The 17,370-nt window shown below is 48.1% G+C and overlaps 3 protein-coding genes across 4 annotated transcripts; all 3 read right to left on the bottom strand.

Moving 5' to 3' along the window:
* Positions 1-1,951: 1,951 nt before the first annotated feature.
* Positions 1,952-5,049, bottom strand: LOC109769287 (fructose-bisphosphate aldolase, chloroplastic). 2 transcript variants are annotated; one of them, XM_020328039.4, is made up of 6 exons: positions 4,600-5,049; positions 3,577-3,846; positions 3,219-3,328; positions 3,048-3,138; positions 2,679-2,948; positions 1,952-2,482 (listed from the first exon to the last, which is right to left on the bottom strand). In XM_020328039.4, exons 1-6 carry the CDS (start codon positions 4,744-4,746, stop codon positions 2,204-2,206), a joined length of 1,167 nt encoding a protein of 388 aa, XP_020183628.1. In that variant the 5' UTR covers positions 4,747-5,049; the 3' UTR covers positions 1,952-2,203. The 2 variants fall into 2 exon arrangements, with proteins under 2 accessions (XP_020183628.1, XP_073352435.1); XM_073496334.1 differs by having other exon boundaries at positions 2,675-2,948; positions 4,600-4,906.
* Positions 5,050-5,985: 936 nt separating this feature from the next.
* LOC109769286 (uncharacterized) lies at positions 5,986-8,454 on the bottom strand. Its single transcript, XM_020328038.4, has one exon. The coding sequence runs from the start codon at positions 8,212-8,214 to the stop codon at positions 6,754-6,756; it is 1,461 nt and encodes a 486-aa protein (XP_020183627.1). The 5' UTR covers positions 8,215-8,454; the 3' UTR covers positions 5,986-6,753.
* A 4,028-nt stretch (positions 8,455-12,482) lies between these two features.
* On the bottom strand, positions 12,483-16,899 carry LOC109769285 (calcium-dependent protein kinase 24). Its single transcript, XM_020328037.4, has 9 exons — positions 16,643-16,899; positions 16,367-16,458; positions 15,616-16,276; positions 14,715-14,858; positions 14,484-14,636; positions 14,257-14,372; positions 13,391-13,558; positions 13,058-13,282; positions 12,483-12,950 (listed from the first exon to the last, which is right to left on the bottom strand). The coding sequence occupies exons 3-9, from the start codon at positions 16,220-16,222 to the stop codon at positions 12,819-12,821; spliced, it is 1,545 nt and encodes a 514-aa protein (XP_020183626.1). The 5' UTR covers positions 16,223-16,276; positions 16,367-16,458; positions 16,643-16,899; the 3' UTR covers positions 12,483-12,818.
* Between the last annotated feature and the right edge of the window lie 471 nt (positions 16,900-17,370).

Genomic DNA, 17,370 nt, shown 5'->3' with positions numbered 1-17,370 from the left:
CGTTTCCTCACCACGCCGGACGCAGACGGACGCGCCTCCCCTGGTTTCTCGCCGAACGTGACGAGCGGGAGCAGGTACCTCCTTCCTTTCCAATCCCTAGCCGCAACTCTCTGAACTACTATTACGCATGTGATGGATCAATGGATGGATGGATCGATGGATGTACTCATGTAGTTCTTCCGTCCCAATCCCTAGCCGTAGGTGTCTAAACTAGCATGCATCTGATGGATGGATGGATGGATGGATGGATGGATGGATGATGGATCGATCGATGGATGTAGTCATGTAGATGTAGGGCTAGATGGATGGATCATGGATGGATGTATTGTAGCCTGTAGGGCTAGATCTAGAAGAGCCGGATGGATGGATCATGGATGGATGGAGTTATAGGGCAGAATGGATCGAAATTTTCATTGATTCCATGTGTAATTAGTTTTCTGCTGTTGATGATCTACTTGCTGTAGCATAGCAGCTTGAAAAAAAACTACTTGCTGGGAAATTACATTGATTCCATGTGTAATTAGTTTACTTCTGTCGATGATTGACCGTGTGTTGTTTGCTGATGTGTGCAGAGGCCTATCGTCGCAACAATAGTCAAGGAAAAGGGGAAGGCGAATGGGAAGGAGAAGGAGAAAGAGAGGACCTTGGACTCCATTATGAAGAGTAAGTTGCCGGTCTCGGGGACCTCCGCCTCGACGTCCCCCTGACCCCACCGGCGCTGGCGTGCGTGCCGGAATCGCCGCTGCCTCTGGCTCCGCAAACGACTATGAGAGGGAGGCTACATCTTCCCAAGTATGTGTGTGCAAAATATATATTTGTGCAAGCTCATGTATGTGCTGTTTTTGCTTTTTGAAAGTCAAATTTATGTGTGCCCAAGCTCATATGTGCTGTTTTTGGTATCCAAATGTCAAATATATGTTTGTGCAAGCTCATGTGTGTGCTTTTTTTGGTGTCCAAATCTCAGATATATGTTTGTGCAAGCTCATGTGTGTGTCCAAAAGTCAAATATATGTGTGTCCAAGCTCATGTGTGTGTTGTTGTTGTGTGCTAGGCAATGGAGCATGATAAGCAAGTGGAGGAGGATCATGAAGATGTGGAAGAGGATGAGGAGGAGGATGAGGAAGAGCAAGATACTTTGTTTGAGGTGCCGTCTGGGGTTGGTGACAAATCAGATTTAGATGAATTTCCGGATAGTGAAAATTTCTTTGTTTCGCTGTCAATATTTGATGTTTTTGCTGTGTAAAGTTCAAAGGATGTGCTGTCCAAAATTCAATAGAAATGCTGCCCAATTCTTTCTCTCATATCTCTTGCATTGTTACAATTTTTGTAGAAGAATTCATAGAAGAAAGCTTATTTTTCATTACTATGACCATTTCTTAAAACAATATACTGCTGGACGTTTCATTTTAAGCAGTATAAACTGTTTTTCTTTCAACATATGGGTTTAATTACTGCAAAACAATCAACATTGTGGACTATATACAGAGGTTCTGTCTTCTGTAAGTAAAAATGAAACTGGTGGCAGCTGGCTTTCGAGCCGGCTCGGTCTGAGCCGAGCCATACCCAAAACGAGCCGAGCCGCTTGAAGTAGGCTCGTTGGCTGAGCGAGCCGAGCCGAGCTGAGCCGCTCCAGAGCGAGCCAAAGCCAGGCTCGGATCAAGCTCGGCTCGGCTCGGCTCGGCTCGTGTCCAGCCCCTACCTGAGAGGGCTAGGAAATGGCTCGTCTTACTGTCCTAAAAAATGAGCCTGTGCTAGGTTCTAGATTGGGTTCATGCCAGATCCTTCACCTTTTGCCAAATTTTGGTTATATATCAGTGACAACCTGCAAAGAGAAACTGGCCAGTTTGGAACGCAGAAATTTCACGCGAGCTCGTGGTTCCAGAAAACAGATCAACATATAATCCCAGAAAAAATACCGCATTCCACACCTGGCGCTTGAGATTGTTCATACTTAGGGTGGCAAACAAAGGCAACAATGCTCTAGAAAAACCATTCGAATACAGCAGTAAAACCATTCCAAAAGTTTTTTACTTAGGGTGGCAAAACACAGTATATACTCTCCGTCCATCTCTTCCATCAGAGCTGGTCTCGACCTGTAACAACGACGACACACTGGCTGGCTAAGGTGCCCTCAAGCTGCTCAAGGCGCTACTAGCACTCTCCCTCCATAGGTAGATAATTAGATAGATAGCTCGCCGACGGATCAGTAGCTGTAGTTCTTGACGAACATGTTCTCGCTGGCTTCCGCGGCCTCGCCGTCGCTGGTGTACTTGCCGAGCTGCGCCAGGGAGTTGGCCTTGGCGCGCAGCAGCAGCGCCTCCTGCGCCGCGGCCACGTTCTCCGGCCGCCCACCCCACGTCTTGAGGCAGGTGTTCTGGAGCGCCCGCGCGTAGGAGAAGGACACGTGCCACGGGTTCGGCGCCTGGTTCATCGCGTTCAGGTTCAGCGTCGCCTCCACCTCCGACTGACCGCCAGACAAGAACTGCACCACCACAGAAAAGAAACAACATAGGATGTAAGCTTCTGCAGAAATAATATAATGGTTTGTTGATTTCTGAAGGCATACTATTTTGGCACTTTTTAGTTACCATGCAAACTGGTTGTTGAGGATAGTGTCTTGTCAACATAATCTTATATTCATGATTGTGCATTTAGGTTTGGGAGGGTGCTCTGCTCACCATGATGCCGGGGACGGAAGGGGGGATCCTTCTCTGGAGGAGCTTGAGGGTGTAGCTGGCCACTTCCTCGGGGGTGGCCCTGTCCTTGCACTCGGCACCAGGGGTCACCATGCTTGGCTTCAGGAGGATGCCCTCAAACATGACGTTGTTCTGGGCCATGTAGTAGAAGGTCTCCGCCCACACCTTCTGCGCGACCTCGAAGGTCCTCTCGATGCCGTGCTCACCGTCGAGCATGATCTCAGGCTCCACAATCGGCACCAGCCCATTGTCCTAGAACATCAACAAACAAGAGGTTTACATATCCACTAGAATGTTGTGCCTCGCCATTGTGCTGTAGAAGTTTGGTCTGTCAGGAAATGGGAACAATACCTGTGAGATGGCCGCGTAACGGGCAAGACCCCAGGCAGCTTCCTTGACAGCAAGCTCAGATGGGCCATTAGGAATGCTGACAACAGTGCGCCTGCAAGAGAACTTCATGTCAGCTAGGGTGACTTAATGGAAGGTAAACTGTCCTTGTAGTTGTAGGAGCAAATATCTAACCACTTGGCGAAGCGGGCGCCTTGCTGGTAGTATGCTGCTTCACGGGAGGCAAGGCCATCGAGACCTTGGCACCATGACTCATCGTTGGAACCAACAAGTGGCACAAGACCCTGAGAATGAGCACCAGTTTAGAAGAATGTTTTGTTTCTAAGCTTGAAATAAACCTGGGATCATCAGTTTTTGCTTGTAATGTATAGCTAGTCACATGAGCACATATGATTCTTCTGATGCATTAGTAATAGTAGCAGTTTGAATCTTTAGTTTAGAATTGTTTTAATTAAAAAACTCTGATAAGGGAATGCACGAAGAAAATCATGTGTCAGTTTGGAGTGAAATCACAAATCAGTGGACAGCCTACCTTGTCAACCTTGATACCGGGAACGATTCCCTGCTCGACAAGGATGTCAACAATCTTCTTGCCATCAACAGTCGACTGGTAGAGGGTCTCCTCAAAGAGGATAGCACCAGAGATGTAGTTTCCCAATCCTGGTGGAGTGACAAGGAGGGTCCGGTAAGCCTGGCGGTTAGCCTCAGTGTTCTCAAGGCCAATCGAGGCGAGTCTCTTGCCACAGGTGGCATTCGACTCATCCATGGCAAGGATACCCCTGCCTGGCGATGCGATGGTTTTCTGCAGCAGGAATAATAAAGCTTGAGATCTTCTGAACCATACTGAACGGAAGCTTTACTCATTTAGTAGAGATTTTACTGTTGTGAAGTTGATGATTTATGCTATCAAAATTTCAAGTCAAAAGCAATTATGTGGTTTTGTTATGACTTACGAACCTTCAGATGTATTGCTGAGCTGAAGCAGGACACATGGATTCAAACAATGATATCAATGGAATGCAAGTTGTTTAATTTCTGTGTGCCTTGATGCATCGTGCCTTATCATTACAGCTAGTGCTGATTAACCTGTGTCATGTCTTACTGCAGATGTCTAATCCAGAAACATATCACGTTTATGTTTGGAGTTTCACAAGCTCCTTTTTGGTACAACACAACATCAATCATATCTATTTAATTTGCAGCGATCAAGATAGAAAAGTTACTGTACCAATGCAATATAGAAAAATACGTTATGAATGTTAATTCGGACTAGAGATTTTGGTATGATCAAAAACAGCCAAATAATACTCCTCTGCCTGACAAAACATTGGTCTTACGTCCAATGGATTATGATAAACGGTACCGGGTAACTGTTCATCCTAATAATACATTTGAGTTATCTCTGGTAGTTTCTGTACTGACAATACATCCAGATCTCCCCTTCCCACTGATGTAATAAAGAGGATTCTCCCGAGAAGTTACTGCCCATCAAACTAATACACGCATATGCATGGCAAAATTGTAGAATTATACTGTTGGTGTTAAGAAAGCATACCGCGGTTTTGACAAGCTCATCGGCGTACGCGCTGGCACGGACAACCATGGAGACGGTCATCGGCTTGGGGGCGGCAGCCTGGCGCGTGGCGCCCCATTCGGCCTTCTTGGGAAGGAAAGACGACTTGAGGAGAGTAGCAGACGCCATTGTTTCTGGAGGCAAGCAGATCAGGTGCTACCCTCTTCTTTGACACACCTTACAATTGCAGCCTTTCCTTAGGGGGGGTGAGAAGTGCAGCAACCGCTGAGATATAAGGGTGAGCACCTGGGTGCACAAGGGATATGAGTTGTGAGGTGGAGGTTGGCCTTTTGGATATGGATGGCTGTGATTTGGTTGCTCCAATCCTCTTGCCACCTCCTTTTTGTCCTGGCTCTGCCACATGGCTGTCTCTATGATTTCGTTCCCTTTTCTGTGTACCATGTAAAGCCTGTATAATACTGAATTTTTTTCTTGTTTGCGCTATGCGGTCCATAAATATTGTCTGAATGTTCTTGTCCTTAAGGATGATGGTCTTGGCGATGAACCGCTCTGCGTTTCTGTGGGTGCATTTCACCAAGGGTTATCACCCATGAGTGTCTTCTGACGGTCGAGATGCCCTGATATATTGCATCCATGTATTTGTCCAGTAACCGTTGATTTCAAGGAATAAATCGGTTTTCTCAGTCAGTCTTTTGGTGATAACAACTCGAGCTGTGGCTTGTGTGGTACACCGTTCTTTGTTCTGGCTCTAAGACAGAGTGCTGCTTCTCCTTGTGCTCCAGTGCCTGGCTGCAGAAAACACATCCACCATCAACATGACACTCCCTGTCAAGGATGCCATCAGGAGGAAACCAACCATGCAATAATCTTGTATGTAATCCCTGGACCCCATGATTCTTGATATAATGCTTTCAATTAGGAAAAAATGATCTTTCCCTAGCCTTACTAAAATATCTGAATTTAGATGTCATAATATATTTCATACCAAAATGCATTAGTAGGAACTAGGAAGTGTCACACTGGCTAGGAGAAAAACAGAGAAACAAGGATACAAAAATGCATATTTTCCAGACTGGAGGTGTTTGATAAAAGTTTAAAGCGTAAAGCAGAAAAGGAATTTGGCACCTTTGTCTACTCACCATAAACATTAACATCCGAGAGCGAGTTGGTATGTGGCACCTAGTGCCCTCAACGAAAGGACAAGACACAAAATACGATGAAAGGGATTTTACTACTGAATAACAAAAGCCAGTAATTACAAATACTCCCTCCGTCCAAAAAAACTTGTCATTCAAATAGACAAAAAGGGGTGTATCTAGAACTAAAATACATCTAGATACATCCCCTTTTATTCATTTTGATGACAAGTATTTCCGGACGGAGGGAGTAGTTTACAAGTACATAAGGTTGGCCTACTTAGATCAGACGATGTCCTATAACTCCGCAGAAATACATCAATAGAGACTCCCTATGGTGTATGTGACTTCTCCCATGAGGTGTATTAGCATGCCTGAACAAAAACACTCGCTATCACAAGCTTAATGTGCATGATGCCTGTGCTGCACATGCCACCAGGTCTTGAAGTCTGATCACATCATTCAATCCACATACTGTGTATTTATCTTGGTGTTGTCAAAAGGGCCATGAGGCTTCTTTCATCAGTTCAAGCAGATGATGAGTGTGTGCAGAGAGTTGTTGCTTTGCTGCCAGCACTTCAATTAGCTTCAAATGATAATGAATCACAAGAAGCGGTCTACCCTTCAATTAAATTCATTTCATGCTTCAGATTAATCAGATATAGCATCGGCTGAGAAACTCTTCACTTGTCATAGTTTTCAATCAGCAGAAATTAAAAATTGGCATTATCAGTATTAACTGAACGGAATTGAATTGACTTCTAATGTAGTTTGAATCGCACAGTAGCTTTTGATTTAACATATTCTGTGCATATTGGTGAGGACCAGGTTTGTAGGTCCAAGGGCAAGCCGATGATGAGCCCAAACTCCAGGTTCCTTTTTCTTTTCTTGCTCAAGGGATGTCTTCACCTGAATTGCTGGTAAATTGGTGCGGTCTTGTAATTCCTCTTTGTATGCCTTCTCAGATCATTCACATGGTTGAAGTATTGGTGGATTGGTGCTGACTGCAGTTCATTCTTGACACATACCGTTGTGACATCTAGTTGGAGCAAACTCTCTTCTTCAACTCTGCTGCTTTAGAAACCTCATTAATCGGTTTCAAGCAAGCTTCTACAGCTGCTACAGGAGTGGTACTAGATAAAAATGCCACAAGCTTCTGCCTAAGTAATGGCGACAGCTTCTCGCAGCCTGTCAACAACTCCAATGATGGGAGCACTCCTTTCTTCACCAGCACTATAAATGCACACCTCACACACTGCTCGATGGCCTCCTTCCTCCGCACCTCATAGTTCTCAATCAGAAGAAATAAGAACTCAAGTAGCACGTTTGTGATATCTACATACTGAGATATTGAGTTCAACATCAGAAGCATTGCGGGCTCAATGTTCATGACGTTACCCTTAGTCTCATCAAAAAACAGCCAGTCGTAGAACAGCGCCAACTTCGCATTCGCTACAATGTACCCCTTGCTGCAACTAGTCAGCAACCAACCGATGACCGCCCAGCGGGCAATGACACCGGACTGTATAACCTCATTGGTCGGGTGGTACCCGCAGCATATGAACCGGACAATGTCCGGTATCCTCTCCTCCCCTCCAGGCACCATCAAATGCTTCCTCGCAAACCACAGCTGGTACCTCTTCTGGCCTCCCCACTTCACATTGCTCATCATGAACAGCAGTTGCGTCTCCATCTCCGGCGAGATAGACAAGGCTGTGCACCAACCTGGAGTGACAACCCGGCAGATGTCAGTGTTGCGGGCCAGCATCAAGTCTTTCCAAAATCCCTGGAACTCCGGCACGAGCACCAGTTCATGGAGCGACCGCACAAGGTCCCTCCCGATCAGCGTGCACACCTGGAAGTGGTCCCGCAGCACCGAGACGCAGAAGGATACCAGCTTCTCTCCGCACTCTTCGAGGTTCTTCGCGCTCTTGCACTCCTCGCAGTTGCTGCACTCGGCGCTCCTGGGGAACGGGGCGAGGCGGTTCCTGGCGAGGAGGCGGAGGAAGGCGAAGACGGCGGAGGCGAGGAGCTGCGGCTCCTCGGCGGCGAGGAAGGAGGAATGCTCGCGGATGAGGTCGGGGAGGCGGGCGTCTCCGGGGAAGGGCACGCGGCGGAGGAGGGAGAGTAGTAGGGGCGCGAAGCCCGGCGCGGCCGCGCGGGTGAGCTCAGCGGCGGCAAGGAGGAGGCGGGCGCGTGGGTGGGGGAGGAGGAGGGGGAAGGGGAGCGAGAGGAGGGCCGAGGCGAAGGAGTGGTAGAAGGCGGGGAAGCGGCCCCCGGCGGCGTGGAGGAGGAGGAGCAGGCGGCGCGGGAGAGGGGACGGGTGGGTGAGGAAGGAGAAGGCTAGGGCGTGGGGGAGGTGCGGAGAGGAGAGATCGGAGGGGGATGGGTCGGGGAGGAGGAGGTGAGCGGAGAGGAGAGGGTGCTCCGGGGAGGAGGTTGACGTGGGGGGCGGACTGTGGTCGCCGCCGGCGAGCAGCCGTGGCGGCGGCGGCGTCATCGCGGGTGGCCGGAGGATGAAAAGAGGTTAGCGGTCGATGATGGATAGATGGGTCCTTTTTTTTAGGTTCTTTTTTTTAGTTTTTTTTAGGGTTCCTTTTTAGTGTTTTTTTAGGGTTCCTGGGCCCATCTATACAAGAAATTTAGGCCAGAGTATGAACGGACCTAAATTTCTTAGTGGGCTGGTCTCCAGGACGGCCCGCGAAAAAAGACTTGCCCATTCCAATCCAGCTCTTAAAATGGAGATTTCTCAAAAAAAAACTCTTAAAATGGAGAGGCAAAATTTACTCCAAGAAAAAGAATAATAGGTACCCTCAAAATCAAAAGAAAAAGAAAAAAGGAAAAAGGGAAACGCAACATTAATTAGCTTCCTACTAGTTTTAGTCTGTGATCATCTTGACCTTAATTAGCTTCCTAGTCAAGTCAAAAAAAAATATAGCTTCCTAGTTAGGGCCAATGTCATATATGCAACATTTTTTTCTGAGCAACATCGAATCGAATTGGAGCAAATGGCATGTCAAAATGGGTAGCTGAAACTCACTTCGTTCTTCAGTACTGGAGCCTACTGAATGTTCTATGTTATCTGCATTTAGTCTAGCATGTTTTGTTATTTCCTCCTTTCAGGTTTAGCTACAGTCATCGGCGATGCATTATCTTAGTTCTTGATAGGTTTTGTCCCGAAGGATGTTCTTCCCCTTGGAGTGTTGTTCCGGTTATACTGTATGTATGAGTCTGTATCGCCACTTTGTACGCATCTATGAATTAATACATGGCTTCAGTTTGCACCATCTTTGGCATGCATTCATCCACATTTTCATACACATCATTGAGATGTTAATTACTCCTTCCGATCCAAAACAAGTGTCGCAGGGTTGAACCTTAGTTCAAAACTGCGACACTTATTATGGATCGGAGGGAGTAACTTTTATGAAGATCCTTACCTGGAATGTGCTTGGGTTGTGGGATTTGGACAAGTGCTTGCTTGTTAGACAAACCACTGCTTCTTGTCATGCGGATATCCTCTGTTTTCAGGAGACAAAACTGTCATCAGTTTCAATGCTCAAAGTGAGAGAGTTTCTTCCTGATCGGCTACGTTCTTTCACCTTCATGCCGGGTGAAGGTACTACTGGGGCTATATTGCTTGCCTAGGATCAGTGAGTTGTGGACTGCCAAATTGTCAACAAGCATAAGTTTCACGTCACTGCTAAGTTCAGTTCTAGCACCGGCAACATGTCCTTCATGCTTACCACCGTCTATGCGCCTTGTGAGTTGTGATGAAATTGGCAGAGTGGATTTCTTCTCTATCTTGAATCACGTAGCTGCTACCATTTCTGGTCCATGGGTGTTGCTGGATGATTTCAACATGTACAGGTTTGATTATGGGAAATCCAAGGGGCGGCTTAACTGACATCTCGTGAAAGTATTTAATGATTGGATCGGAGCTAATGGTCTAGATGATATTGATATTGACAATCGGAAGTTTACTTGGTCCGATAAGAGATTGCGGCCAACTCTTGAGCGGCTTGATAGAATCCATGTTAATAATTACTGGAATCTAAGCTGCTCCCTCTGTCCACTTTTTATAAGACATTGGAGACAATTCAGACATCACCCAAAATAGTTCAATGTCAGCTGTCTGAAACGTCTTATAAAATTGAACGGAGGGAGTACTTGCAAACTTCAGGCTCCGTGGTTCCTATGGGCCCATGTGGTGAACCAACAGTGGTATGCGGCGATTGTTGAACAAAGAATGTGTGCTCTTTGCTGCTTGTGCTGCGTCGCCGTAGCAAGCCAGGAATGATCGCGCTTTCAAGTTTCAACAACAAAAGATGGTCGCCGGGGGTATCGTGCTCTAACGCTGCCGAGCCACTCAGAGTATATCGGAGTTTGTTGGTATTGCGGAGTTTGTTGAACGCATCAGTGAAGGTGACAACTATGGGCCTATCCGGTGTGTGCTTTTTGCTACTTGTGCTGTGTCGTTATGGCAGAGCCACGAATGATCGCACTTTCAACAATAAAAGATGGTCGCCGGGTGTATTGTGCTGTACCGCTGCTGGGCCACTCAGACTATGGAGTCAAATGGACAGAGCATCTCTTTTATCGTGGGTTCAGAGGCTTCGCACTTGATTCTTGTTGCTTAGAGCATCTTCAGCGGTTCGGCCCCCCCGGGACTTCAAATATGGCGCGCCGGCGATAATATCAGCGTGGGGGCGGTCGGTTTCCCAACTGCCGCCCCGCGACCCTCCTAGACCTCGTTTTTTGAAAAATAAGCTCGGCCAAACATGACGCATATTTGTTCAAACTAGACGATTTCATTGATATTTGTAAAAAAACTTAAACACATAAATTTAAACTAAACTAAAAAACGCCTAGCACTACTGCGCCGCCGCGCCGCTGCCGAAAAGCCCGCCTTCTACATGCCGAGGAGCATGTAGAACCGGGTGTAGTCGTCGTCGTCGTCGCCGCCGTCCCTGCTGGACCCCTGACCAGCGTCGCCGATGCGCGGGGGGTTGGACGGCCCGGGCACCTCCTCGCCGTCGCTGTCGAGGATGACGACGCCGCCCTCCTCGCGTCCGCAGCACCGAGCGGCGATCTCCTCGAGGGCGCGGCGCTGGTGCTCTACCTGCTCGCGGACGTAGTCCGCCTTTGCCCATTTGAGGGCGGTCTCGTCGGCGGCGGCCATGTCCGCGTGCTCCTTCTTCACGGGGAGCAACCCCAGCTCGGTCTTCGGCCTGACGAGCCGGGAAGAAGAAGGAGAGGGGCGGCGCCGTCGTGGATGACGAGGGCGCTGTCGCGGGTGTGGCGCCCGAGCACCCTCTCCTGTGGCTCCGGCTTGACGGGGCGGAGCGCCGGCGAACCGGAGGAGAGGGAGTCAGAGCCCGACGACGAGGAGGTCGCCGTCTTCATCCGTCGCGGCGTCCAGGAGCTGTCGCGACGGCGCGAGAAGGTGAGGGGCGCCGGGTACTCCAGGCGCGGCGTGTTGTCGGCCTTGATGTGCTCGAGGACGGCTTCGAGGGTGAGGCCGGGGACGCCCCACCATCGGCGGCGCCCCTCGGAATTGTGGTGGCCGCGGGGCTCGACGCCGTTCGAGGAGGCGAGCTGGTCGGCGTGGTGGCGTCCGAAGTATGCCGTCCACAGCGTGTTGCTGTCGGCAGCGTACCTCGGCTGGTTGCGCACCTCCTCCGTCAGCGAGGACCAGATGCGCGCGATCTCGGCGCGCCGGGCAGCGCCGGTGGGCACTGGTGGCACCGGGACTCCGCCGGCGCTCAGCTTCCACGTGCCCGGCACCTGCATGTCCGGCGGTGCCGGGTAGTCGGCCTCGTAGAGGAGCCGTGCCTCGTCCTCGTGCAGGAGACGGCTGCCAAAGCCATTAGCCGTCGCGGCGTTGCCTGGGTAACGCTCGGCCATGCTCATCGGCGGGGAGAAAAGGAGAGGAGAGGCGAGCTCGGTCGAGAGGGGCGTCGGCGGCGAGGGAAGGAGCTTGGTAGAGAGTGTGTGCTCCCCGTCGAGGGAGGGCCTTTTTATATCCGGGCGTGGGCGATGGAAGGGCGGCCGGCGTTCTTTTTTTTATTGATTATCAGATGAGTAACAGAGATCAGGGGAAGTTACAAGCGAGAGAACGAGGGAGGGTGGCGGCGCAGCACCCCCATTTTCCCACGATCCCACAAGAGACACACAGCACCGGGGGTGGTCACCGCACCCGAACCAAACAGTGGGTGGAAGCTCTCTGTTTTCACCAAACTCATGTAACTGACCTCTGGTCACCCGGGCTACGGCTCGTTTTGAAAGCATAAGGTAGACTACTCTTTCAAAATGAAATAAAATAACCAAACAGAAATTCAGTACACATCTTCAAATGCACACGCAATCAAGCATGTTGAATGAATTAGTTTAAGTAAAAGGAATCGCTAGCTCTAAATCGCCTGATTTCCCCTTGAGATACACGTCGCGTCACTGATTCACGTGGCGGACAGGTTGATCGACTCGAGGGATTCTCAGTCAATGGAGACACAAAATGACCCATGTTTTCTGTGATACGAAGAGAACATACACGATGAATTTTTCAGAACATCAAAGGTCCAAACTCCAAGGACGACGGATATGCCTACAGATAGATAGTGCAGTTAACGGGCCATGTTTATTGTAAATTGATAATGGATTCAATCTGTGCGAAATTGTTTGAAAATAGTTTTTGTTCAGCAATTTTATACTACCTCGTCACTGTATAGACAAGGTAGCCCCATTATATAGGAAAAAATAGACACAAGGTGACCAGCAGGCATCATCTGAATTCCTTTCAACAACTGTACCAACAGTTGACAGTAAACAGAAGTGAACAGTAAATAGTTGATGCGGCTACCAACAGTGTTCAACCACAGGAATACACAATGCAGTTCATCGCATCATCACCTCCATATCCAGCGTCTAAGATTCGGTTACAACCAAAGGAGTGCGCCATTCCCTCCCTCTAGCTACTGAGTACTACTAGGAGACTCCATCTATCTCCCATTTCCCTCTTAGATTAGTAGTCCAGCTGATCAGGCATGCAAAAACTTTCACAAAATGGCATCCACCAGGTATGGCACTTCTCCTCCCCATGCCGGCTTAGCTGTTGCTGGGATTCAAGATGTCGCCGAGATTCAGATTCAAGCTGTTCCTCATGGTTCGCCTCCCTGTTGCGCTGGCATTACCCTTTCTCATCATCGCTGTGAACTCACTGTAATCGATTTGCCCGTCCTGAAAACAACACAGAGATTAATTGGCAAACAGACAAGTCAGGATTCGAACAAAACATATATGCATGGGACGGGACAGAGTAGAACCAAGTATGAAGAAACACTGACATTGTTCTGATCGACATCTTTGATCATATCCTCAAGGTGAACATCATCCAGACCAAATTTGCGGCATGCATGTGATAGCTCATCGATGGTGATGAATCCACTTCCATCCTTGTCAAAAAACGAGAATGCTGACACCAAGTTCTCCTCCCTCTCTAGTTTATTCATGTGCAATGTAGCTGCGATGAATTCACCATAATCAATCGTTCCGCTGTTGTCGATGTCCGCCTTAAACAAATAGATAGATACCATTATGAATCATAAAATCCAGAGATTCTGTTATACTCGTTTTCTGAATGAAGGAATCGTTTATTTAGCTTGTAACGAAGCACCTACCGCATCCATTAAAGCCTGGATTTCATGTTCGGTTAGCTCTGAGCCCACCCTTTTCAAGCCATCTTTCAGCTCATCAAATGTTATAGTTCCACTATTGTCGGCATCAATCATTTTGAACAGCTCCCTTAGACCTCCAATCTCTTCCTCAGACAGGCTTTCAGCAATAACCTGAAGAAAAAAATGATAATAGTAAGATGAATATCTGTGAATAAGCAGTTCAAGATGAGCATTGCAAGTTGCAAAATGCTTATCAAGTATCTGAGAAATTATGCAATCTTTATAATGCATCAACAGCCATAAACCCTCAAGACTCCAAATATATGTATTTAGTTCACAACCAAATAACAAACAGAAAAAATATGGGGACCTAATAACAGCATTGATACACTAACTACTGTCGTATAACAATAATCTGCTATGATAATATGGATCTGAACAAGATCATTCTAGAAAGCTAGAAAACCATCTGGATAAAACAAAGTTGGCCAAGACTAGCAAACTAGAGAAAATTAGGCAGGCACGTCAAGATGCTCCACTATTTCCTTCCATAAATGTGTATGGTAACAGAAAAAAGCAACACTGATGGTAGCCAGAGATGCTTGGACTTCGATAGGCATGCATTGGTATATGATGCAAATATGGCAACACTATTGTTAACAATAATGGAACGAAGCATTAAATTTGAGGTAACTCAGCAATTAACCACATGGATACAACCTACATCTGGAGAATTAGCTAGTGCATTTACTAGCACATTCATGTAACATGTTTCTCTTGTTTAATAAAACTTTACTGTTAGGATCTCCCTACAGTTTCTGCTCAAAAAGAAGTTGTGCATTTACGAATGGACAATTGAAAATTCATACCCTCAATGCCATCTTCTTGAGCTTGTTCATTGCAGAAAAATGCTTCAGTCTTGACAAAACAGCAGAATCAATAGGCTTATCAGGCGCCACAGCATCATCAACAATCCATGGGTGACCTGACAGGCATCAAAGGCAATGACAGTATGAGAAGCAAGAAATCAAAATATATCCTGTCTAAAGCACCAAATCTACCGCTTCCATGAGTGATAAGGAGGAGGTGCACTTACAAAGAACCTCATGAGCAGAGAGTCGCTTTGTAGGATCCCTGCAAAGCATAGTACGGACTAGATCTTTAGCGCTGTCAGAGATACTAGGCCAGGGCTCAGACTCAAAATCAAGTTTGCCTCGAAGGATCTGTCTGAAGATTCCTGCTTCAGTTTCTGAAAAGAAAACATGCATGAAGGAACATGAGAATATGGAGGCCTACCAATTTGATGGTTTAACTGCAACTAGTTTACCTGCCCAGAAAGGGGGGACACCACATAGCAAAATGTACAGAATCACCCCAGCACTCCAGACATCAGCTTCTGGACCATAGCATTTCTGAAGCACCTCAGGTGCAACATAGTAGGGGCTCCCAACAACATCAGAGAATTTGTCACCTGAGGAAATGGAAGCAGATATTTCAACAAATCTAGTCTGGCTCGAACAGAAATTTTTAAGTAAAACATAAGACTCAAAATATACAACGTAGCATTTGAAGCGCCAGATGAAAATATCAAATCAAGACTGCACACTAGAATAACAACTAAATTGATGATATTTTTTCAGAAACAACTAGATTGCTGATATTGCTAGTAATGGGTACTACACATTTCACAACATGTAACTAGTCTAAACTTGCTTCAGAGATTCGAACCAGTGTTGTCTGGTTATATGAACACACTTGTCTTCCCACCCATATGAGGTTCCGAAATAGTAATCTTATGAACATTACAAAGTTACACGGTTCCTTTCGGTATCTTGCAACCATCATATCTAAAAGAAGACAAGTTTTGGCAAGTCTTCAAGGTTCCAACGAGATAAACCACACAATAACACAAGCACCGCCCTTGACATTCATTAATACTAGGAACTGTTTCTGACACTCCTTTTGTTGGCAACTACAACAACCCACTAATTATCATAATTTCCAACTGGAACTCCAACACTGTTCCAGTACCAGTTCTTCCCACTTTCAAAGCAATGTCACCTCATGGCAAGCATTCTTACTCTAGCAAAAGGAATAAAAGCACTATTGACATTTAAATCAACCTGATCAAATATGATATACCAACAAAGCTCGAACTGGTCAACAAAGTACTACATATGAAAGAACAAAGTACTAGACATGTAAATCAATAGAAGCATAGTACATACCGGGCTTGTAGAACATGGATAGCCCAAAATCGGTGGTCTTGAGTGGGGCGTCCTCGGCAGTGCTGGCAAACAGGAAGTTCTCCGGCTTGAGGTCCCGGTGCATGACGCCGAGCGAGTGGCATGCCTCTACGACCCCAACGATTGTCCTGATGAGCTGCGCTGCGGCACGCTCGGTGTAGTGCCCCTTGGCCACGATGCGGTCGAAGAGCTCCCCGCCGGCGCAGAGCTCCATGACAATGTGCACGAAGAGCGCGTCCTCGTAGGCGCCACGGATGCGGACGACGTTGGGGTGCTCCGAGAGGTGGTGCATGATCTGGATCTCGCGCCAGACGTCCTCGTAGTCCTCGCGGCACAGCAGCTTGCGCTTGGGGATGGACTTGCACGCGAACTCGCCGCCGTCCTCCTTGGCCACGCACAGGTAGGTGGTGCCGAACTGCCCCTGCCCCAGCTTCTTGCCGATGCGGTAGTGGTCCCGCACGTTGGCCGTCTTGTGCGGCAGCACGGACGCCGGCCGCCCGGACGGCGCCGGCGCGGCGGCCACCGGCGGCAGCTTCGGCCTCGGATTCGCGCCGCCGCCGCCAGCGTTGCCGCTCGCGTCCGGCTGCATTGGCGAGTCCTCGGTGCGCACCCTGGATCAAGAACCGCACGGAGGACGCGAAACCTTGAATCAAGAAACGAGGAGGGGTCAGGAAACCGGCAACGCGGCGGCGGATGCAATCAAGAACCGGTCAAAAAGGGGGAGCTCGCTCACCTCCGATGGGGATTCCTGTGGATTGCGACGGAGCAACGCAGAAAGCTCGGGATCTCGGGGTGGGGCTCTGGGGATTCTTGGGCTTTCCAACCCTGTCGATGAGATTAGGAGGCGAGAAAAAGGAGCTTTATGGGAGGTTTATGGCCAAAGCGTGAAGCAAAAAATAAAGAGAAGGGCGAAGAAATCTTGCTCTCACTTTCTCAGGTGTCACATGGGGAAGATGCAACCTCGCCCAAGAATGAGAACGGAAGAAAGGGGGAAAAGATTGGCACAAACCTCTTTATCCTGCGTGGAGCTGCTACAAGTTGGAGGAGTCGGGTCGCACAAAAGGACAGGATCTTGGTGGCTCGCCCATTTTTTATACCAGTTCTCTGGGGTAGGGGGAGGGGAGGGGATGGGATGATGACGACGAGGAAGACGAGGACGATGGTAATCTCTTCTGGGGTTGGAAATGGTAAAAGGGGAGGATGGGTTGGTGAAGAGGGGGATATGCCGATTGGGGTAAGGAGAATGCCGGGCAGGATTGTTAGGTCAGGTCGTACCACGACCTCCACGGGGTTTTCAGGAAGGAGGGAGGAAGGAACCAGAACCTCTCCTCCATTATTTTACTCTTCAATAATTAATTATGTTTTTTTTCTCAGCAAAACATTCATTATCGGATATTCCCAACTAATGGGTCCTACATTTTATTTTTTATTTTAGGTGTGTCCTACATTTTATTTAAGGGCGGCTGCCTAGGTACAGCCCAAACAGGCCCGCGTGGTGTAAAAATGTCATGTTTAGTAGCCTGCATTCACTGCTTGCCTACATAACACGAACCTTAAAGCAAACCCAGCCACACACGTTGGGAATGGCTGAACCGGTTGTTTCCCCTCAAACAGGCTCGGGCGTTACAGGGAGGGGAACGCGGCGCCGAGCTCATGCGACCATGGAGATGGTGCGAGCTCGCACACGTATCATGAAAAGCGATGGGAGGAATTGGGGTCACCTCCCGCCGATTCGGT

Source organism: Aegilops tauschii, chromosome 4 (assembly GCF_002575655.3).
Source record: "Aegilops tauschii subsp. strangulata cultivar AL8/78 chromosome 4, Aet v6.0, whole genome shotgun sequence".
NCBI classification, from domain to species: Eukaryota; Viridiplantae; Streptophyta; class Magnoliopsida; order Poales; family Poaceae; genus Aegilops; species Aegilops tauschii.
This window is presented reverse-complemented; position numbering and strand designations above follow the sequence as displayed.

Excerpts from the sequence above, each read along its gene's own strand:
- LOC109769287 (XM_073496334.1), bottom strand. The coding sequence starts at position 4,746 with ATGGCGTCTGCTACTCTCCTCAAGTCGTCTTTCCTTCCCAAGAAGGCC. Across the intron at positions 2,949-3,047 it reads GTTACGCGGCCATCTCACAG|GACAATGGGCTGGTGCCGAT; the intron begins GTATTGTTCCCA and ends TTGATGTTCTAG. Across the intron at positions 2,483-2,674 it reads CGTCCCCGGCATCATGGTGA|TTCTTGTCTGGCGGTCAGTC; the intron begins GCAGAGCACCCT and ends GTGGTGGTGCAG.
- LOC109769286 (XM_020328038.4), bottom strand. The coding sequence starts at position 8,214 with ATGACGCCGCCGCCGCCACGGCTGCTCGCCGGCGGCGACCACAGTCCG.
- LOC109769285 (XM_020328037.4), bottom strand. The coding sequence starts at position 16,222 with ATGCAGCCGGACGCGAGCGGCAACGCTGGCGGCGGCGGCGCGAATCCG. Across the intron at positions 13,283-13,390 it reads TCCAGGCTTTAATGGATGCG|GCGGACATCGACAACAGCGG; the intron begins GTAGGTGCTTCG and ends TATTTGTTTAAG. Across the intron at positions 12,951-13,057 it reads AAGATGTCGATCAGAACAAT|GACGGGCAAATCGATTACAG; the intron begins GTCAGTGTTTCT and ends TGTTGTTTTCAG.